The sequence below is a fragment of the Tribolium madens genome, unplaced genomic scaffold, assembly GCF_015345945.1.
Source record: "Tribolium madens isolate multiple individuals breed KSU strain unplaced genomic scaffold, Tmad_KSU_1.1 Scaffold_96;HRSCAF=242;Tcas5.2_LG5, whole genome shotgun sequence".
Taxonomy (NCBI): Eukaryota; Metazoa; Arthropoda; class Insecta; order Coleoptera; family Tenebrionidae; genus Tribolium; species Tribolium madens.
In genome coordinates this window covers 10,500,118-10,523,236 of record NW_025401068.1, presented here as the reverse complement: position 1 = coordinate 10,523,236, position 23,119 = coordinate 10,500,118, and the positions used below count along the sequence as shown (strand labels likewise).

Sequence of the window (23,119 nt, the reverse complement as noted above, 5' to 3'; positions counted from 1 at the left end):
CCGTTGTTTTATTGAATGGGGTAAACTGGACGGATAACTGTCAGTAGTAACTGTCAGTTATCTGTCAAATTTGGGTTAATTTTTTTCTAAAACAAGCTAAAACTTCCCATTGACAACATATTTGGGATAGTTACTGTTTTTAATGTCTCCTCTGTAGTTTTTTTTTTATAATAAGTAATTTAACATTTGAGTATAGACAAAGGTTCAGGAGAACGCTTACACTATAAAGTGGGTTTAGCTTGCGCCGCCACTGGACAGCCTTAAATAACTCGTAATGCTTTTCCTTTGGTTACGGCGAGGTGTTAACCTACTTTCTCGCTGCGTACACACACAACCCTACGAGAAAACGCAATTTTAACGGCTCCTCCTAATCGCGAACACCGTTAGAATTCTTCGTTTGATTTTCGCTGGGATGTTCGTTCATATCTCACATAAAACCAACACCTGAGTCAACCTGTTGTTGTGACCTTGCTTTTCGGCCCCGAGCAAGTAGCGCGTTGCATAATTCGCCCCTTTTGGTTCCCCTTGTGTGGTAGCCCCTCCTCGGCCATGCATAAAACTCGTCGTAATGATTTCCGGTAAAAAAGAGACTCGCTTTTTGATGATAGAAAGACAAATGGTGCGTTAAGAGCAACCCTTCCAAGGGAAATGAACGCTGATTGAGGACTCGTTATCGGCGGACGTTGACCCATCATGGGTCAAAGGGTTGACTTGACGCGAGATAAGATCGAGTTTTTCGGAGAGTTATGTAATGAGGCGAAAAACGGCCTGTCTCCGCCACTGGTGTTATCTGAAACCAGTAGGTTTATCTCGTAATAAAACCTGTAGATTATGTCGGGTTGTGTTGGTAATTTCGCATTGTTTAAGCGGTGACTCTCCCATACTCATCATGCTCTTGACATCGATGCGGAGAGGGGACCTCTTCTAGATTTGGAAAAATTCAAAAATTTTGCACACGCCACTGGACTAGAAGTGGTGAATCAAGTCGCCCGATTTTGGACTTTTTCCTTAAAATACCGGGTGATCGAGTAGCGCAAACTATCGAAAAAATCATCCCAGCATAATTTGAAATTGAATTTAAAAATTTTGAATTAAAAATGTTTATTTACGACTTAATTAATTAAGGAAACAAAGAAACATCTAAGACTAGTGGTGTTGTTGGTGCGATTTCAAAGTAGGTATAGTACAGTTGGAGACAAAATACTTTGGTTGTCACTTTTCTGACAATTTAATGTAATTCAACCTTTAACGTTAAAATAAATGACAAATTAATGCCAGCAATTATATTTTCCTATCAAAAATATATACAACTTGTCACATGTGATTGACAGTAGCTAAAAATAAGGTTAACAGTTCTAAAGCATGCTTTACAATTTAATGTCACTCAAGTGACATAGACGACTAAAGTATTTTGTCTCCAACTGTACACGAGTTGTAATTACATTACTCACCCTTTCGTCGCTCAACTCTTATTATATAATATACTAATACTGACTAATTTCATTAGTTACATTTTTATTAATTTCCAAGCTCCACAAACATTAAGAGTAAAAAAATATACTATTACCCGCCACTGCTCTGAATTTTATATAGGGTTACCATAGCATTTTTGTAGTTACATACATTGTTTGCTGCATTTCCATAGCAACAATAGGAATATGCTTCCACATATTTTTCAGCCGACTCGTTAGGATGGATAAAAGGGTTTTCATAATTAGAACAAAAAAAAATTGAAAATAAAAAATTCTGTTTATAATGAAATTATAAACTATTAAAAATTATAAATTATTATTAAGCAATGAAATTAAGTTTTTTCTTTACATCTATTTCTGAGAAGCTCTGTATTACTATTTTTTTAAATCGACATGCGTTATCTTATCTGTTTTATTTGTATACCGATCCAAATGAAAGATCATTGAAGTTGTGTTTTTCTTTTTACATACTCCTACATTTTTGTAATGTCTAGTCAATTTAACGCACATCATGGTAAAAAAATTCTGGTATAGTAAAATTTTGGCTGTTTGAATCTGGTCTGAAAGCACATAATATTGAATTGCGTTATCAGGCCATGACCAAGAACTGCATTTTTACTGATTTATGGATACTTAATATTTATTGTTGCTGTTTGTGTGCTTTCAATTTTAAAAACGTTAGTTTGACAAATACTTAACCCTTCTATGCTTTTCTGTCACATTTTGTATGTTTTTTTCTGTAACACAAATTCTTTTTTTACACAGAATTCAAATGTTTGTGATCTAGTTAAGTACTTCACCTCAAAAAAACTTCGTTGTGACTTCTGGAGAATTTGAGAATTTTAGGAAGACACAGTTGGCAACACTGTTTGGAAGTGTTGAAGAAATTGAAAAAGAACCGAAAAGCCAGAAACAATGAGCAACAAAATAGGGATCAAGAGTAATTGTTTTTTCTAACCTAGAGGTGAGTTTGATGTAAAAAAAAAGTATAATGTCTCTTGTCAATGTGAAACTGTCAACAACTGGCAATTGTTTCAAAAGTTCTAGTCTAGTTGTACCGCTTAGAAATTGTTCAGTATTGCCAACTCACTCTTGCTCACCCGGTATTTAATTGAAACGATGCGAAAAAAGAACTTCTTAATCTTAGTTACACAAGGAAATTACAATATATCAAATGTTATGCAAAAAGGATAGAAAATAACAAATCAGTTCAGAGAATATAACGAAAAAATCGATGACAAATTTGTCATTTTTCGCCTGGAATTCCGTTACTTTTTCTCATTTGTTAATATCACAGCCCACTAATTTGAACTTGAAAGATTGTTTCATCACCCTGTACAGGGTGCTGCATTTTGGATGTCCGAATAGGGAATCTCCGAAACTAAGAGGTTTAGCCAAAAACGAGTGATACATTCTGGAGCTCATTTTTTGAGAAAATAATATTGGTTAAAACCGCATCCCGCTATCGTCTTTTGTTTTCGACTTACAGACAAAAGTTGACATTTTGGCAAAATCTAAAAAAAATTATATCTTTGTTATTATAGAAGGCACAGATTTGAAATAAAGACATTATAAATGCACTTTTTACGAAGAATTTAATAATGTAGTTAACAATTTTTTTCAGTTATTAGTTTAGCCGTAATAAGATAAACTTGTATTTTTTTAAATGGAAATTATAGGCGGCTATGGCAATTTAGAAAAGCTTATTTTTTTCTGATCTAAAAAATATATATTTGTAACAAAATATTTTTTTATAACTATACTTAAAAAGTGAAATACATATTTTGTGTGATAATAGTTGGCCATGGAAAAACTATTTCACTCCAAATGTGTAAATAATAATCAATAAAAGTTTTGTGAACTGTAAAATAGATGAAAAAATAGACAAAATTATGAAAATTTAAAAAATACGATACGGTAGAAGAATTGAACAAATATGCAAGCGCCTCAGAATAAAATTATTACATATTTTTAAAAAATCCAAAAATAGGAAAAACAAATGTGTCAACAGTCAACACAATTAGAAAAAACATTTTTTTGATGATCTAATGGAGGTAGGATAACGTTTCACATAGACGGAATTTGGGTATTTGAATAGCCATATCGTCATTTTTGTGTCATATAAAATATATTTTATTAAAGAATTAAAGCGGCTTTTTTTTACAACACTCTATGTATCATTAGAAGTTGCAATGGTAATGTTAGCTTGTTTAAAAACAAAGAAATGTTATTAGTCGGCAATAAGTTGATTTACAATTTATTTTGCATTTTTTTCATTACTTAGTACTTAGAAAACTCTTTCATTAGTGACACTGGTTGAATATAATATAGTTTAAATCCTTTTAGTTGACGGTGCAACATTTTTTCATGGCCAACTGCGAACAAAAATCAAAGATAATTTTTTGTAACAGATTATATAGCCATCTATGATTCCCATTTAAAAAAATAAAAGTTTATCTTATTACGTCTAAACTAATAACTGAAAAAAATTGTTAACTACATTATTAAATTCCTCGTAAAAAAGTGCGTCTATAATGTCTGTATTTCAAATCCGTATCTTCTATAATAACGAAGATATATTTTTTTTTAGATTTTGCCAAAATGTCAACTTTTGTCTGTAAGTCGAAAACAAAAGACGATAGCGGGATGCGGTTTTAACCAATATTATTTTCTCAAAAAATGAACCCCAGAATGTATCACTCGTTTTTGGCTAAACCTCTTAGTTTCGGAGATTCCCTATTCGGACATCCAAAATGCAGCACCCTGTACATGATTTTTAATATTTTCTCGTGTAATTCTCACAGTAGTAGCTTGTTTCTGGGAAAACCGTCCTTCTTGCGGTACCCCACCAGTGCTGGTCGTTGAATTTTTTCACGTTTCGTTCCAGTCGTTCGTTTCTTTGTTGTTTGGGGATGCATCCGTCGTAACTTGTATCTCGTGGAGCAGGGCAGCCACGGGGTTGCCCGGTTGTCGACCCGGAGCAGCCCAGCGGTGCGTATCGCTCCCCGCACACCCTCTGGAGTCCGTCCGCCGCTGAAGAGAGCCAGCACTCCCTCGGCCTCGGACGATGACCATTGTGATGTCACCGCCGCTGCACACCACATCTGTTTCGAAATCTAACTGTGCTACCGAAGACAAATTCCTCGGGTAGTGACCCTTTGAAAAAATCAATTGGCCCCAAAATGCATTTCCGGTGAATTAGCGTCCACCCGGAAATTTCTTTCGTAAAACGTCTTTATCGTTCTCCAAACAGGATCTATGTTTAACCACCGCTGATAAGGGTAACGGCATTTGGAGGTCACCTCGAGCCGTTGCGTTCGAGGTCGAGGGGCAAAAAGCCGATCTTAAAAATAATGTAATAAGCAAGGTTCGGTCGAGAGGGTCGCTATGGGTGTTTTTGATTACATCAGCGAGGAGCGGCCCCCACCACCCACAAGGATAAATATTTCTCAATTGGCGAGCGGGGAGCGACGCGAGGGTAAATTTGGTTAATGCGAGATCAAGGACGAGATTTTTGTTTGGGAAATTAACACTAAGCGCATTTTTATGTTGAGATGAAGATGTCGACGAGTGCTACAAGTACCAAATCGACACCTTTTAAGGGGAGCGAGTGTGGGAGCCGAGTTTCGACGATTTTTTACTCAAATACCAAGGCTACACTCGGTACAACATTCATTATAATTATGACAAATTTTCTTCACTGGCTACTAGCATTTTTTTCCGACTTGTTCAAGGTTAAGGCAATTTTTTTGTTGCGGAATAATCAAAGAGGAGGTAAACACGGTCTCAAATTAATTAATTGAATCGAAAAGTGCCACTAATTATAATTATTTGAGCGGTCCCACCTAACTACTTAGGATAATATAGGAGAAATGGATGGGTGGGTCACCTGCATTATTGGATATTTTTACCTCCATTGTTGGGGAAACTTGTTCTTGCAACTTGTATCAAAATAAATACATACAGGGTGAATAAAAAGTATTGAACCAAACGTTTTTTGCTTAAACTACTTATGTTCTGAAAAAACTAATTGGTAAATAAAAATGTGACGTTTTAACAAAAACAAAATTTTACAAAATTTCTGTAAATTTTTTGTTTTTTTTAATGGCAACCCAAAAAAATTTCGTATAAGTTACCATTTTGACAAAAAAATTCAAAAGCAAAACACGATTACAAGCTGTACATCACGTTAATTTTTATTAATTATTATGTTGTGGAGGCAAATAATTAAAAAAACCTCCCAAAACACCTCTTTCTAATTAAACTAAAATTATGAAACCTATTAATGTTATCACTAAATTAATATCTAATTTAACCAGAAAAAAAAGATTTGTACAATTTTACCAAAAAATTACAATTTGATTAAAACTCATTTTTATATTATTTGTTGTATTTTGGAACCATAAACTTGTTTTTGTCATTTGCCTCCATTTTGATTCTCTAATAGACATATTTTAAAGAACGCGACGTCATCATGTGCCACAGTCAAAAGGCGAATACATCAAATTATGACCTTTAAAATTAAGACTTTACCAATCGTCACAATAATCCCTAGATCGTTTAAAATAAAAAAAAATTGTTTGAAAACGACATAAAGAGAGCAAATTTTAAAAAATAGTGTAAAAAAACTCGTTTCATAAGACCTTGAAGCACTCATTCTTTAAAATAACTCTTTGCTAAGCCACTCGTTTTTTAAACTTGACTTCGTGCTTCAAGACTAGTCTTATGAAACTTATTTTTTAGTATGCACTAAAGAGGGCATAATTCGACTTTTATACACCCTTGAGCTTTTAAGACCCTGGTCTTAATCACATAGTATAAAAATAGGTGTAGTTTTACCCTAAATTCGCCCGAAATATTGAAAATTCTCATTTGATAGAAGCAAAACGCAAACCAAAATACAATAAAACGTTGTATTTGCCACGGGTGTAATTGTCGCTTATGGTCCTCGGGAAAAGTAAAAGCCCTCTTAACGTAAGGCTTTAAACATTCCTTCTATTAAGGCCTTAAAAAATCAACAAAAGAAAACTATTTCAGTAGCCAAGAAGTGCTTAGTTGCACAGGAGAAAAAAAAATTATCACTTAATAATCACAACATTAGTCAATAGTGGAGCTTACTAATTCATCGGGACATCCTGTATATAGCTTTGACAAAAATCGTTGACATTAAATTGTAATTGATTAATTAAGTAAAAATGAAACGGTTAACTCTAAAATGTTTTTCTATTTGGAAAAATCACTCACATTTTTGTCCAATTTTGTTTTAATTGGGAAGAGGTGTTTTAAATTCGCATTTCAAAAAAATCGAATTGGTGAGAACTAAACCGTTTTGTATACAGGTGATTCATATAAAACCGCCAGCCTGATCAACTTTAAATAAATATTTATTTAATCACACTGACATGTCAACTGTCACTTTGACATTTAAATTTCCCAAAGTTAATGTATGACGTTTATTCCAAGGCTATCAAAACATGATGACAAGTAAATTAAACAGTGACTGACGTATTATTGGTTGTATTCAATATTTGTAAAGCTCGTACATGTCGTAGTATTATATGAATCACCCTGTAAATACAAGAGAAGATTTCTAAGAACGAATTATTTTATATAGCTTTAAAGATTAAATGATAGCGTTTTAAAATACCGCAGTGCTCTTCTCGAGGCCCTCTCCTTTACACATGTATTTTTTCGTATCAGCAATTCATTGAATAAAACGTCGATGGTATAAGAATCCGATTATGCTCTCTGCATAATAAGTGAAGCCTTTTCGACCCGGTGTGTAATAGTCAATCGGGCACAGTTTTGGTGGCATTGTTGACAATCTGGCGCAAAGTTCGTCGGATGTAAATTTATGCAAAAGAGAAATATGTCGGTGGGAGGCGTGAGGGCAGGGTTGTTGCCCTTCGTGTCCGTCTTCAAGGCCACATATTTTTCGGAGGAAAAGTAGATTGTCCAACAGTTGCCCCAATTGTGAGGGGCGGCTGGTGTTATTTTCGATAAGTTCCTTCGTATTTTTATCTGTGACAGGAAGAGTTAAATGGGCAAGTCCGCGTCCACTTTTAACTTATCCAGAGTTCAACGGCCTCCGGTGGTGCTACGCCTCCAGTCGCCCCTCTTTATGGTATTTGTACTGCCGGAATTCAAAAAGTTACGTAACCACGCGCATTGTACCGATTAATTGCTCGCCAGAGATTGAATGGACGAAGAAAATGTGGAAAAATGCGGCCAGTTTATTGGCTACCGGACGGCTTCCGGCGCTACTACGATGCTCGTTTTTTCTCAATGGATTCGTGCGATTGGCTGGATTTGCGCCACTTGCGAAGATGTCGCTGCGGCGCCTCAAAGTCCCATCTTAATTGCGTTCTCACACGATTTCATAGACGGTTTCTAGGACCACCCACCCCACGAGTTATTGCATTGTGTTAACCATGACGGTTATTTTCTGCCAAGCGAACGAAATCACGAGGCATTTTTCGATAAAAATAATGCGTTTCAAAGACCGAAATTGGACATTTTTGCGTTTCATACGAGGTATGACGCAATTTCATAAACATATTCGAAGGTTGGCCCACCCACCCCACTAATCGTTGCATTGTTCATTATTGTAATTCTCGAGGAACGAATTGGAGGAAGTTAACTGATCGACGACCATTAATGGAGCATGAAAGCAATTTCTTACAAACACAATTTAAAAAATCAGTCAAATTTTTGCTTCCCAAAATATTTTTTGGAAAATATGTCAAAATTGTTTATTTTATTTATTATTATTCAGCTGAGCCATATATTCTCACTTTTACTCAGAATAACATACACTATTTTATTCGCAAACGTATTCAGACTGAGTAAATAGCAATACTATAATTACCAAGTAAATGAACAAAATAATCAGGACGCTTTGCAAGTAATGAAATCATAACAAGGCTTATAAATAAACATCATGAGTCATTAGCGAAATTTGTGTTGAGATTTTCGAAAGTGTTTATTAATTTGAGTAGTGCAGTTAGTAGTGCAAAATGTGCAAAATGCTGATGAAGATAAAACTTTTACTTGTGACATTTAGTCATAAAAATGGTCATTGTTGTGACGTTTGCGGATAAACAAAATTTTGAACAGACCTTCGTGTATACTATGTTTTTAAGCAATTTTTTCTAATTTGCGTTTATAATACGTTTATTAACGTCTCCAGTAGGAGTCGTTTATGGCTATCTATAAAAGCACACTGTACTTTAATGAATTTAGGGTTATTTAGTTTTTGTATGCCGCTTTTGACGTGTCAGGTAACAAATATTGCGTTGTTGCTTCGGCAATTTCGCGAATTTCGAGCAGAGTGCAAACTAAATTCTGTTTCTCATATTTTATTTAATATTATTATGTTGTAACACAAATAACTAATAATTTGTAAATTTTATTTTTAATGACAGACGGCAGAAATGACTCAAAAAAACAGGTGGGCGCCGAGTGTTACCAACCGATACCAATTAACACAAAATTCTCTAGGCGACAAAAATAAATATTTTTTTTAATTAAAATAAAAAAAGGTGGCACAAATTAGAAAAAATAGCATAAAATACTCGTTTTATAATGGCATTGGCGCACTCATACCATAGAAAACTCGCCTACGGCTCGTTTTCTAACTTGGGATTCGTGCGCCAAATCAACCCTTATAAAACTTGTTCCCCAAAAATGCTCTTATTATGTACCCACGATAAGTTCCTCGAAAACAGTGGTTACAAATAAAAAAATACTACTTACCTAAAATATTTTACATACTATTTTATTGAATCCAAAAAAAATTCATTTTAGGAATTTTTAAATGTTAAAATAGCTATTTTTGGGAAAATACAAAAAATGTATTTTTCTACGAGTATTAAACGTTTGTTTTTTTTTAAATTTAAAACTGTTTGGAAATCTTGAAATTTTGGCTTAAAACAAGAATTTGATATTTTATTTAATCAAAGCGACCTGTAGCTTTGAAATTAAGTTGACAACATTGAATAATTTAGAGAAAGAAAATACGTATAAGAATTTTACTTATTTTGAGAGAAAACGTGAGAACAAGTTAGAAAAATCTTTTCTTAATTTTCAATTTCAAAAAAATTCCTAAATATATGTAGATTCTTAGTCGTAAAATGTAGGATGTCATTATTTTACCTACTATTAAATTTACTATTGTTATATGTTCTATTAAAATGGTCAAAGTGGCTTGTGCCTTTGGAATTAAGTTGGCAACATTAGCTATCAAATTCAAACGTCACACTTTTAGGGGAGACCGCTGTCATAACCGTCACCTGAACCAATCTAATATTGTCAAGAGTTCAGTGTTGCCAACTCAATTTCAGTGACAGACGCCACTTCAAGTCGAATTTAAAAAAAATCATAGAACTGAAAATCGAACCAAATGATGTTTTTCGAGTTTCTGTGGGAGTTATAATAGGATTCTATACGTAGAATCACAATGACAACTCTCTTCATTCAGTGTTGCCAACTTAATTTCAAAACCATGGACCACTTTGAGGAATTTAATCTTGAAAAAAGCGTTTGTTCTTTTTTTAATATTATCTAAGTAGTTATTGTTTTTTTTTTCTTTTCGAACTTCGAACTTTTTCAATCGTTATTAAAGTGCCTCCATGTCCGTTCTAGTGGTGAGTGGCAGAATGTTGAGTGTCATTTACCACGTAGCAACTGTATTTGCCTCATTATGAAATAAAATCAACACTGATTTTCCGCGACTTGATTCCACCACTTGTTTGTCATGAGATCCTATCATTTCCTTTTGAACTGTGATTTCCAGTTATTGGCGAGTTTTTTCTTGAGTTCTTTTCGTCGGTTTGGCCGCCACCCATGCGTGACCCCGAACCACTCCATCCAAAAAATCCTTTTGGGGCTCGCTGGTCACGTGGAATAGTTCTAGTGTACGAAGTAAGTCGCGTAGTTCGGTTCACTATGCACCAGGCAGCTCGTAGGGGCGATGACCCAGCTTCATTACAACACGGGGTTATTACACAGCTTACATAACGTTACCGTTCATCCCTTCTTTATCTTCGTAACGGTGTGGCCGTCGGCACGACAGAGAGGGAAGTTCCGACAATCCCTCACTCCGCGCGATCCACAAACTTACTCAGCACTGTATGACAACGGGAGGCTTTTCTATGGGAATCTATTTTATTACGAGTTTTTTTTACATTTTTTTCCACGAGATACACACTTCTCCCTTCGGTGATAACGGTTATCAGCGCCCTACATTTGACATTTCAGTGACAAACTCGTGGGTGGACAATTGCGTGAAATTTGAGCGGATTTGGGAAGTTCCGCGCTAATTATGAAAAAATATTCAGAAATTTGCATAAGTTGGACGTTTACGTCAAGGTTTTAAAATACGGGATGGGTTCGAGGATGCATAAACTCTTTTTATTGGCTTTAATTCAAGAAGCTTTAGAAGGGGGGGCAAGGGGACACATTAGTAGATTTCAAACAAAATTCGTGCTAAAAACGAAACGAAATATTGTGTATTTAAGATTGGCAGGAGTGGTGTTGAAAAGTACACAAAGATTTTATATTAAATTTTTTGATTATATTGATACTCCTAGACAAAGATGTAATTTTTTACCTTTAAATACCATTAAACTTTTGATCAAAGTGGTTTATGACTTTGGAATTAAATTGGCAACATTAGCTATCAAATTCAAATAACGTCACACTTTTATGGTCAATAGTAATTTTTTTCCAAGAAATGGCCACTGTCATTCATAGCCCTCACATGAACCAATTTAATATCACCAATAATTCAGTGTTGCCAACTCAATTTCAGTCATTGGTCATTTCGTTTCAAATGACGTTTTTCGCAATCTTATAGGAATTATAAGGATTTCGTAAAATACAATCTTTTAAATGGCCACTATGAATTGGCCGCGACTTTATAGTTTTCTTGACGTAAAATGTTGAATGTTATTTTTTACCCTATAATTATAATACCATTATTTCTGATTAAAGTGGCTTGTGAGTTAGAATTCGCAACATTAGCTATCAAATTTAAACGTCACACTTTTATTGTCAATTGTTATTCTTTTCCGCTGTCATAGCCGTCACTTGAACCAATTTAATATGTGATAAGTTTATGTTGCCAACTCAATTTCAGTCGCAGGTCACTTCGTTTCAAATTTTGAAAGAAATCAGGGAAACTAAAATTCTCACTCTTATAAGATTATGCAAAATGAAAAAGATCTTTTCACAATCTTTGATTTAAAAAAAAATCCTAAATACAGTTTTCTCGATGTAAAACGTTGAATCGAATTTTTTACCTTATAATTAATACCAAGTGGCTTGTGGCTTGGAATTAAGTTGGCAATATTAGCTGTAAAACTCAAACGTCACATTTAATAGTCAATTTTCATTCTTTTTTGAGGGGCGCCCATTTTCATAGTTGTTACATCACCAATAAATCAGTGTTGCCAACTTAATTTCAGGCATAGGTCACTTTGACTAAAATTATTATAGTCTAGGACTGCATTAAACTTTTTGTTTTAAATGTCAATCACCATTTTAACATTTGACTAGTAAACACCTTGTCTAATAAAAGCAAATAAAAATTGGATTAGAGGTTTCTTTCAGAATTCTTCAGAATTACTTATAGTACCTTTGTGTTACGTATTAGGAACAATGAATTTATCAAAAAAATTCTCACAAATTGGCAACACCGCAGTCAAATTTTAAAAACAAGAAATGGTTTTATTTGTGCCGCACTAATGAGTCACTGTGTATAAGTATGTATTTGTTTTCCCATCGGCCACGTCGCGCCCCATATGCTCAATCAAGCCCCCAAGAAAGCATTCATCAACTCCCCTTCATTCTCCCACCCACTTTTTTGTCTTTTTCGGTCAAAAAAACCCAACTATTAATTTTTTAAATGTTCGGTTGGAAAAAAAACGATATTGCTTAGACGACTGAAAATCCTTCTTCGTCCTTAATTATCCATAAAATGCCAACAATCTTTCCACCTGTGGGTCGGTGGACTCGGCAATCTCATTCCTGCGTTGGGAAACGCGGCGTGACGGCCATCAAAACATCCAACTTTGAATGCGCTACCTGTTGCACATGGAACAAGTGACGGTCGGACAATGAGGGTCGTTTTTTCCCATCAGACAAAAGAACAGCGTGCATATGTCAAGGGGGGCGGCTTGATTATCACCATTTATTGCCCCCATTTGTGATATGCGGGGAAACGATTTTAATCAATAAGTTCATGTGGGCGGGGGTGGACCGGGGGCGAATATTTTACTGTAATTAATGTAATGTGTTTTGAATGGCCGGATATGGAATGTGGACGAAACCGATACAAGGGGTGGAAAGCGAGGTTAACGATAAATAAAGGGAAATTTAATATGAGGAGAGAGTGGGCGGGATTTTCCACCCATAGCGGAATTTTCAAAAAAAGTGGAAGTTTTATAAAAAAAAAAACAAATAGATACGGTCAAGCTACGACATACAGGTTTACAAAAATTTCTCTTCTGTAATCCTTCCTTATGTCTTTTTATTATGTTTTATTATGTAAATGATAAGTGAGTTGAAATCAGTTTCGCTGCAAAAAAAAAACTACAGCAAATACTCTTACCCCTGATAAGAAGATTTGCTGATAAATTGATAAGTGTAATGCTAGAGGATTTTGGGTTGAAATGTTGGTTTTTGCTAGGATAATTGACCTCTATTTTCCCATGATGGTACAATGGTAACCAAATTATCGGTCAATTAGCAAACTTATCGCTCCCATACTTTCCTTATAAGTAAAAATCTAATCAGCAAATGTGTAGAAAGTATACCCAGTGATTCACACTGTAATACGAAATCCTGAATATTTTTTCCCTGATACCACTTTATTTATCAGAGAAGTCTGTTATCTGTTGACACCGAGAAGTGGCTTCTGTTGGGGAATGAAGAAAGCCTTGTTTTGTGGCGAAGGATGGCAAAAATCAACAGGATTCCTGTTGGAAAAGCCACCTGTTGCTCGTTCCCGCCACCCCCCGTTATCGACCATACGGGCGCATTCTTCTAAAAAGTGTTACTCCGAGTCGAAAAGCCGTCCTCTTTTCGAGGGGGGTCAACCACCCCACGACTTGCACGTGTATCCCCGTTTCGTGCAGCGGCCCCCTTGCGTAGTGCCCCCTTGCGGGAGCCACACGCCCAGCAGAACGTCGTTGGGCCGCTGCACGAGCCCTCAATGTAAGAGCTCGCCTCCAGCGGCCCAGCGGCGTATTCGAGAGTAAGGAGCGAGGCGGAGGCGAGTATTGCGATGGTCGTTTGGCCATCCACAATTCCCAAGGTCAGCGCAGCCGCGTGGTGGTGGTATTCTGAGCCGGAGCTGCGCGGGGCTCGAGTTCAATTTAGTTAGTCGAAGGGGGCGCACATTGCACCCTCGCGTCTGGCATGGTGGTGTCTCAGTGCGAGTGAAGTCAAGGACACGCTATTGCGTAAGTAGGAGCCCCTTTAAACGGCTACGAGTTTGAATTTTTCGCGCTTTTGCGAACCCCGAACTACCCCGAACCACCCCGAGTGCCGCCGAACGACGGACATTTGCTGACATGGCGTCTTGAGTGTTGTGGTGTTTCGTTATCCCGGGGATCAACCCTTGATTTTGTGGTGACGCACGACAAGGTAATCTCGACCCTCCGAGGGGCGACGCCCGAGAAATGTGCGAGGGGGCGCACGCCCCAGTTCCCATTCCCGGCGTCGCAGTAGGCGGGGTGCAGCGAAACGTCAAACGTCAAATATGGCGGAGGGCTGTGCCATTCTGGGGGGTTGGCGACACGTGGAATTTTACACTTTTCGACGATTTTACAGGGGACTGTGTGATGTAATAGCTGTTTGAGACCGATGCAAACACCTGTGTGAATGCGACGCGGGCCGGATTCTTCGGCGCCCCTCTCGAATTGGACCCCCGATGGCCCAGCCCAAAATAAGCGACCTTCGAAGCCGCAAAAAAATTCATCGAAATTCGAACCGGGGAAAATTCGCGAACGTGATTATTGATTTTTCGGAGAGACGCGGGGGAAAATTCTGCGATTTTGACAGGTCACGTGCGAGGAATTTTGCGTGGCGGTTTCGCGCTGTAATATTTGACCTTCAAGGGGCGTACTAAAATTGTTTATGTTAATGTGTCGTGGCGTTATGTGAAGCGCACTCAAACTCTTCAAAATTTTATCACTTTTTTTCCACACAACCGGAAAACGCGCATCTTAGGTTGGTACCCGCGCCAGTGGGGGAAGTTGGTCACAGTTTATTGTTTGTCACCCTAGCAACAACAAAATGATCACCGCAAAAACGCAATTTATTTTAAATAGCTATTTTTCATAATTGGGAAGTTTTTTAATGTTTAAAATACCAACAAAACGTGTTTTTGTTATTATTAATTGCTACTATAGGGGTAAAGTTGGCACAATTTATTGTTGTAACCATGGTAACTGTCACAAATTTGACACTTGCGTCATGAAATGTCAATTTAATTACAAAATTTCGGTAGTTGGAAAAATTCAATTGACATTTAAGTTGATTTTTTTCTGGTCAACCCGTCATCGTTAATTAAAGTTTGTAATAATAAATTCTAGACATGAATTCTTTGACTAGTTGGTTGTTTACACTTGATGGTGAATTAAATTCTGAAAGGACGAAAGAAACTTTTTTATTTATGTTAATTGACTAAAAACTATCAATATGCTGAGAAAAAGGATGAGCTAATGATAATTGGATATCCCCTCGAGCCAATTAGTGATATTGTGGTAGTCCCTTGCTTTATTTCGGAAGTATCGAATCAATTAAAATTTGAGTGTATAAAACGTTCCATCTGTGTCTTACATAATCCGCCGGCAAACAATATACATAAAAATAAACTCGTTCTGCTGCTTTGTATAATGGTTTCGGCTCAGATTTATAATACTGGAATGGTGGATTTTTAATAAAACCGTCGTTAAGGTCACCACCGGTGACTAGGTTTGCCCCTTTGCGACCTTTGCGGAAATACCACTAATTTTTCGCATCTTTCTAATAACGAAAATTGTTTTCAGTGTTAACACCATATCAAGTCTGAAGTGTCAATCCACAAGTATGTCTTCCCAACGTTTCTGTCTGCGATGGAACAACCATCAGTCGAATTTGTTGTCAGTATTCGACCAACTCCTACACGACGAGAGTTTCGTCGATGTCACGTTGGCCGTGGAAGGACAATTGTTGCGTGCCCACAAGATGGTCCTTTCGGCGTGCAGTCCCTACTTCCAGGCGCTGTTCGTCAACCATCCCGATAAACACCCCATCGTCATCCTTAAGGACGTCCCCTACAGCGACATGCGCTCCCTGTTGGACTTCATGTACAGAGGGGAGGTCAGCGTCGACCAGGACAGACTCACAGCCTTCCTGCGGGTCGCTGAAAGTCTTCGGATAAAGGTAAAAACTGAGGGTTTAATCGGACGATTGTGAAATGTTTATTTATTTCTACCCACTTGACGGTTTTCACACAATTATGGAAGTGGCGGTTGCGTGAGTCACCCCAAATGAATCATCTCAAGAAAAAACACAATTAGGCGAAATAATGATCGACTTTGAAATATTACATCTTTTGGCTTGCGACCAAATCTAAATTTGTGCAAAAATGCAAAAAGTTTAATAGTTTCATGGGAAGCAGGAAGACTTGACTTGTGCCAACCACGCCATTTGTGCTTGAACAATGTAAACATTAATAACGTTTCCTCAATTTTAAATTTTAATCCTCATTGTTGGTAACGCCTGGAAAACTATCTAGGGAGGAAAGTAAACATTTTCCGCATGCAAAAGCACACTTCACGCTTGGGTGGCCCAAGTTTTGGATTTTTTCCACTTTGAGATGAATAATTAAAAATTAAGGTACAAAATTCCAATATTTGAATTTGTATTTCAACGAAAAACATTTCTTAGAGGAGATTACAAAAATTATAAATAGAAGCTTTTTAGTTTTATTGTAAAAATTGACATCACATTTTGATAAACGATCACTGACCTTGACATAAAACATTCAAGTAAAGCATTATTTTTTCATGGTCAAAGTTTGAGTAGTTATAAATCTGGGAAGAGGTTAATTTGCTAATTTTAAAGGAATGTAAAATGTTTTTGTTTTTTCTACATATATTTTGTTTGTAACTCCTTATCAAAAAAATTCGAAAAAACATGAATATAGATAAGCGCTATTTTTATCAATGAACAGGATTTAAATCGGGTGGCTTTGCTGTCATTCGAATTAACCAAAAAAACTAATTTGAATTAATTAGTGTTTCCCCGAATGGAGAAAATGAATTATTTGGGGCGCTTTTTGTATTACGTGACTCCATTTATTAAGTCATAAAATATCATGTTTTGAGTACTAAAAATAAACAAGTTGATAACTGATGATTCTTTAAAATCCCGTTAAAAATCGAATTTTTCGAGGAAAGCGTTGTGTTAAGGGCCTTATTTTGTGTTAAAGGGCCTGACCGAGGTGAACGAAGAGAAATGTGATACAATAACGTCGTCTTTGACGCAACAAAACCAAATGAACGCCAACATGCCACATCTGCAAAGACTGCAACAGAACAAAAGGTTCGGCAACCCGCTCAACATGCTCGGCAACGCTCTTCTCCAGCCGAAGAGGAAGCGCGGACGGCCTCGGAAACTCTCGGGTAGTTCGAACGGCACCCCAGGCGAAGACTTCGACAGAGGCGATGCCCTGGTTCAGGGCAGCCCCGAAATGCTCGAAGTCAAAATGGGAATGGACGGATTCACGGGAAACAACTCCGACTGCAGCACGGGCAAGTCGGACGCGAAGGAAAACGATCTGGACGATAATACCAAAGTTAAGGAAGAGAACGAACCGGTCGCCGGCACCTCCAAGGAACAGACGTTTAACGATACGAAAAACGCCGACGACTTTCAGTCTTCCGGTAAGTGTTAAAACACCGGTTTTTAAATTCGCAATTACGAGAATCGGTTGGTATGACTGAGTTTTGACAAACAAGTGAAATGTGGAAACAGTATCAAAACAAAAGTGTATTCAATAAAGCGATCATTCAAACATAGTGCGAGTTGTTTTTTCTATTATTTTGATACAAAACACTATTTTAGAAGACATTACGGAAAAGCCAAAGTAACACATTTGTTGGCGTTAACGATTTTTAGACAATTTGCTAGACGTATCCATGGTAACCGTTATAAATACACATAGGTACGTTACAGAAAACTGTAGTATGAAGATTATTTTTATTTAAATTAATAAAATCGAAATTAAAGTAAGGCATATTTGCCCCAAACGATCACATTCGCCATGAATATGATTTTTATTTTTTTTTCAAATATTTTTTCACTGGAGACGAAAATTAATATACTAATATCATTTTGCTAAGACCTACTAAAAATTTTATTATTTTTAAGTTAAATGCGGTATTGTTAAGAGTAAACCGGAGGGTAAACAAATAATAAATTAGTGGAACCCACCCTGACCCTGAAACAGGTCAGTTTTTAACAGGGCCGGATTATTTCCTTTCTTTTTGTCTAAAATACTTGAAATATTTTAATAGTTTTTGATGTAGTCAAGTATTTTAAGAAATTTAAAAAAGCCAGGTGGTTATTAACAAGTTATTATTAAATAAAGCAGATTTTTTTTAATAATAGCTTGGTAAAACTCTACCACTACTTTGGTTTTAAATACGGCCCTGTTTTATTCTGGTGGGTGCAGCAACACTTGCAAAGGAACGTGCCATATATGGAGGGTTACAAATTCAAGCCATTGTTTGGTTAATCTCTTATAATGTGTCATAAAATTTTTAGTAGGTCTTAGGAAAATGATTTTTCTATATGCAATTAATACAAGTGAAGTATTTTTTTTTCGGAAATAGAGTGATTCAGTTGCAAAATGGTATTTACTTAACATAAAGGCAAAAAAAACGTTTTTGTTTAGGTCGGTAATGCAATTTTCTTTTTTCCGATATTTTAGCAGTTTGTGAGAACTATGGCAACTAACAAAAACAAACATTTCGTAAACTTGGATTTACAAAATTACTACTACTAAGGCCCTTCCAGAACACTTTGTTTTTTAAGCATTTTGGCCTTGTTTTTAAAACTATATGGGCCTGCTGTTCAGCACACACCATTTTTTTTTTAAATCTATCCCGTTTTTCAAGGTACAATGGCAAGCATAAAATTTTGGTCAAAAAAGTGGTTTTCCTGTGTAATTTTGACAAGAGGGTGGTATATTAGGGAATATTAGGGAATGAGACATTGACAACTTCAGCCCCTTCAGAACATAATACAAAGTGATCCACAATGACTGAATATGTTGGCAATCCTGACCCTAATTTTTAAAGCTTACCATTAGAGTACGCTTTTGATTAAGAACAATTCAACAATCTTGTGGGGATGTATGTCAAGTATTTGTTAAGCAAAACCGTATCCGGTTGCAGTGTTTCAAATTATTAACAAAAATACTTTCAAATCTGATACCTACAGACTTAGCCTTTCTGGATCACTTCGTACTTTTTATGGGGGGGGGCTGTTCTTTTTATAAGGTTTATTAAAAAATGAAATATTTCAAGAGGAAAAGAATTTATTAAATTATTTCACTCTTGACATAAACATAATTAATGTCCACCTCCATTCAGCGTGTCATCGGAACCACTTGAAGTCGCCCAAGATTAAAAAACAAAATGAAAAGTGTTAAACCATTCTTACTCGGGATCCAAATGCCTCAAAGCTTGTTTGAAGCGTTCACATTCCTCAAACGTGTGAAATTCGATGTTAATATCTAAAATGTCGTTGAAACGTATTGTTATAGTCATCTCAACCATTTGCTGTCTCAGAAGTTTAAAATTGTTGATGGGAGGATCAAATAGATTGTAGGGTAAGTTTTCGGAAATTGGCTTTCACTGTTTTTTCGACCTTTTCCCGGTCAACAAACACTTTTGCCTTTATTTCGAATCCCATTCTTAACTTCTCGTATAGAAGACCCGACTGAAATAACCTCAGTTCTTCTATGCTTGAATTTTTTACCCCATTTTTTGCTCCATTGTTTTTTCTGCAAATGAAAAGCAAATATAAAAAAGATTTTATTTAAAATGAGGCTGATAAATAATAGTCTCGATTAATTTAGTGTAATATTTCATATAGTGGTATTACTTACCTCAAATTGATAAAAAAGCACAAAAACGAAATTAATAGAATAATATCAATCAACCTGGAACGCAATGATTTGAACTTCACTAGGTACTCAGTAACTGACTTTTCGTTTAATATTAATTTAAAATACAAACAGTACAAATACGAACAGTTCTGGTAGTACGAGTATATGAACGCGTCTTTGTGAAACAAAGGAAAATGAGTAAGAAAATTATAAAAGTGTTTGTAATAGATAACAAGTGTTGACTTAAAGAAAATGAAATGATTTATTTCTTAATCTATCTTAAATGTCTATACTTCTTTGAAAAAACAAAATAAAATGAAATAGAAATGTATGTTAATGTATTATTAATGTGTTTGTTGATAGCAAATGCTTATCTCTAAAAGCCAAAAATCGGTTTGTGTTGTGCCGTTGTGCTTCCAGCTGTCAGTTGTGTTAAATACCTTATTAATCATTCTGATTTGCTTTCATCATCAATTATGTGAATGTTATGAGTTAATAATTCTTGAAATATTTGATTTTTTTTAATAAACCTTATAAAAAGCACCCCCATAAAAAAGTGTTGAGTTCTGAAAGGGCCCAATAGAAAAACTGAGCAAAAAGGCGATAGATTTGATGAAAAAAATGGTGTGTGCTGAACAGGCCCATAGTGTTTTGCTTTTTTAAACCTTTGAAAACAAGGTCAAAATGCTTCCAAAACAAAGTCTTCTGAAGGGGCCTTACTAGTAGTAAAATTATACTTTTGAATAAAAATTAAATTTTGTTTGATTTATTTCAATTTTTGCAATTTAGAGGTAACCATCACAAAAGCTACTAAAACAATTGTTACATAACCTCAAATTTAAAACCGGTAAATCAACGTATTTTGAGTGTTACTTACGTGTCGATAAATTAACGCAAATTCTCGCCTAATTTAGCTGATGGTACCTGAAAATTTGATTTAAAACACGTTTTGCACACTTTTTAATCTTGGAAAAAAAGTTTTTATTTTTTTGTTCTACCAACTGCTGAAAAAAAAATGAGGGACGTTGGTAATGCAGGAAATTGTTGCAAAAAATTACACCCAAATAATATTTTTTTTAAATACGCCGACGTTTATTGTTATTGCCAGGTATTTTTTCATAGATTTGTCTTTGCACACGTTTAATCTAATAGAAAAAAGCTTTTTTTTGTTCTCCCAACTCTTGAAAGAAAATGATGTCGGTAATACAGGAAATTGTTGCAAAAAATTAAACAAATTATAATTTTTCAAAAACGCCGACGTTTATTATTATTAGATGTTTCATAGGCTTGTGTTTTGTAATTGTCGCTGTAACTAATTACAAACAGGGCTGTAACAGCTTCATTATGTTAGAAATTCAATGAAATTAACTTATCTAACGCCAAGGCTGAGACTTGGGGTTATTGGCCTCTATTTTATTAATTATTTACAAATGCAAATGGCACACTAAAAACTTTCAGTAATAAACATTAATGACACAAGCGTGAATTACAGTTTTATAAAATTGGTCGCTGTCAAATGACGTCGACTTCCGGTGAATCCCCGTATTTTCACCATTCCAGTTTTGTGTTAATTGGTAGTAAAATGAGCGTTTTGTGTATTTTCCGCGTTTTTAAGTGAGACAGTAAACTTGTTAAGTGTGAAGGGAAAAGCTATAGTGCTATAAGTGAATTGTGCATCAATGGAGGTGAGTTTAATGATTTATAACTGATAAGGGAAGAGTTTAAGGAATGAGCCAGTTTACCGCCACATTTGTAACACCACACAGAAATTCATGACGCGGCTTATTTCCTATAGCTTTTCCCTTGAAGGTTTCTTGATTTCGGTCTAACAATGCGACTGTTTGCAGGCGAAAAAGACAATTCCTCCCCCAACAACATCCACTGTATAGACTTCAACTCGTCGCTGCACGAAGAGTACAATTTGCCATATCAGGACACCTCCACCTCCGACATAGAGCTAGAAGACAACGACTTGGACTCGAACTACGAGACGCTCGACATCAAACTCGACCCGAAGATGGTCCTTGACGGTTTTTCTGACAACCCGAAGCGAAAGCGCAAGAGTTTGAGTCTCATGGACGTGGAGGACTTCGCCAGCTACGATATCGTTCTCGACGACCCCTCATACGACTTCAAGACACTCAAATACGTTAACTACTCGAAGAAAATAAGCGATCCGGACAAATCAGCGAGGGATTTCTGCGTCAGAGAGAAGGATAATCTGTACAGATGCACGGTTTGCGGCCGAGTTTACACACATATTAGCAATTTTTGCCGACATTACATGACGTCGCACAAACTCGATGTCAAAATGTTCTCGTGTCCGGTGTGCTGCAAGGATTTCACGCGCAAGGATAATATGTTGGCACACCTGAAAATCATACACAAGCAGAACATGAGCTAGTGCCTTTGCAAGTGCCTTAATTATTATCGGCAATAATTTTCGTTATTTTTATACTAGCGTTTCTAGAGAGTCCAAATATTTTTATAATGATATATATGTGTGATTAATTGGGTTTATGGGGGTACAATTCGGCGACAAAACGACTGATTGTGGAATTTTTGCGTTAAAAAATTTGACATCGAATTGCGAAGACTTTGATCTCAAATCGTTACTTACATTTCGCTGAAATTTTACCCCACATAAAAATGATTATACCAATGTTATAAATATATTTAGTTTAGATATTGTTAGACTACTAAGTTGGCAATAAATCTTCCAAGTGAATCCTAAATTAGTCTTGCCCTAACTGTTAATGCATTTTTAAAAAGCAAAGTACTGAAGGAATCCAAGGTAAAGTGGCAATATTTGTTTTTATGAATATTCGTAGCAAAATTTTGTTTTTATACTTGATTTTTAGTGTAGATAATTTATTTTGCACTTTATTGTTTAGTTACCTTTTTGTATGAGTAATGTAGATACCCATTTAGTTCAGTTGGTTTCTTTTCAATAAACATTTTATTCATTATTTTGTTTTTTTCTGTTTATTTTACATGAAATAATACAAGTGATTCACAAAATTTTGGTAAATTTACGTTTTAGAGGTTGGCACAAAATGAAAATATTTATTAGAAGATATGAAACATAGAAACGATACTTGATTGATGTGTTCAAATCAAATTTGCACCCTCTTGTCTTCTTTCAAATCATGATTCAATAGAAATCATTTATTCTAATTTTTTTTATCAGATATCAATTACCGTTGGTAATTGCGAATAAACGAATTTTCGCTTGTATTAATTCATCAAGTTGGTTTTGTCATTTTGACATTGACGTTTATTTCTGTCAAATCTGTTAAGTTTTTGATATATTGTGGTTTTAGATTCGCCGCAGGCCGGCAAACTGCTGAGCCCCAAGCCGGAGCCGGGCGGCGAGAGCGCGACGCCGGAGCCCCGTTTGAGCGCTAGCGACAGCTTGAACAACAACGCTCCGGCGTCGAGCGGCGCCCCCAACTCGTCGATGTCGGCGCCGACGTCGGGA

At 36.0% G+C, this 23,119-nt stretch overlaps 1 protein-coding gene and 1 long non-coding RNA gene across 5 annotated transcripts in view; one reads left to right on the top strand and one right to left on the bottom strand.

Moving 5' to 3' along the window:
* The first annotated feature begins 1,946 nt into the window (after positions 1 to 1,946).
* LOC123012432 (protein tramtrack, beta isoform-like) overlaps positions 1,947 to 23,119 on the top strand; it is a 24,817-nt gene continuing 3,644 nt past the window's right edge. The window contains exons 1-4 of one of the 4 annotated variants that reach the window (XM_044410346.1): positions 1,947 to 2,000; positions 2,238 to 2,436; positions 15,527 to 15,902; positions 16,954 to 17,407. In XM_044410346.1, coding sequence (XP_044266281.1) covers positions 15,567 to 15,902; positions 16,954 to 17,407 — 790 coding nt within the window. In that variant the 5' untranslated portion in view covers positions 1,947 to 2,000; positions 2,238 to 2,436; positions 15,527 to 15,566. The other 3 variants (XM_044410347.1, XM_044410345.1, XM_044410344.1) reach the window with 3 other exon arrangements.
* Positions 19,111 to 19,812, bottom strand: LOC123012433. The gene is made up of 3 exons (XR_006413216.1): positions 19,639 to 19,812; positions 19,191 to 19,533; positions 19,111 to 19,136 (listed from the first exon to the last, which is right to left on the bottom strand). It is a non-coding gene; the product is annotated as an uncharacterized LOC123012433 (long non-coding RNA).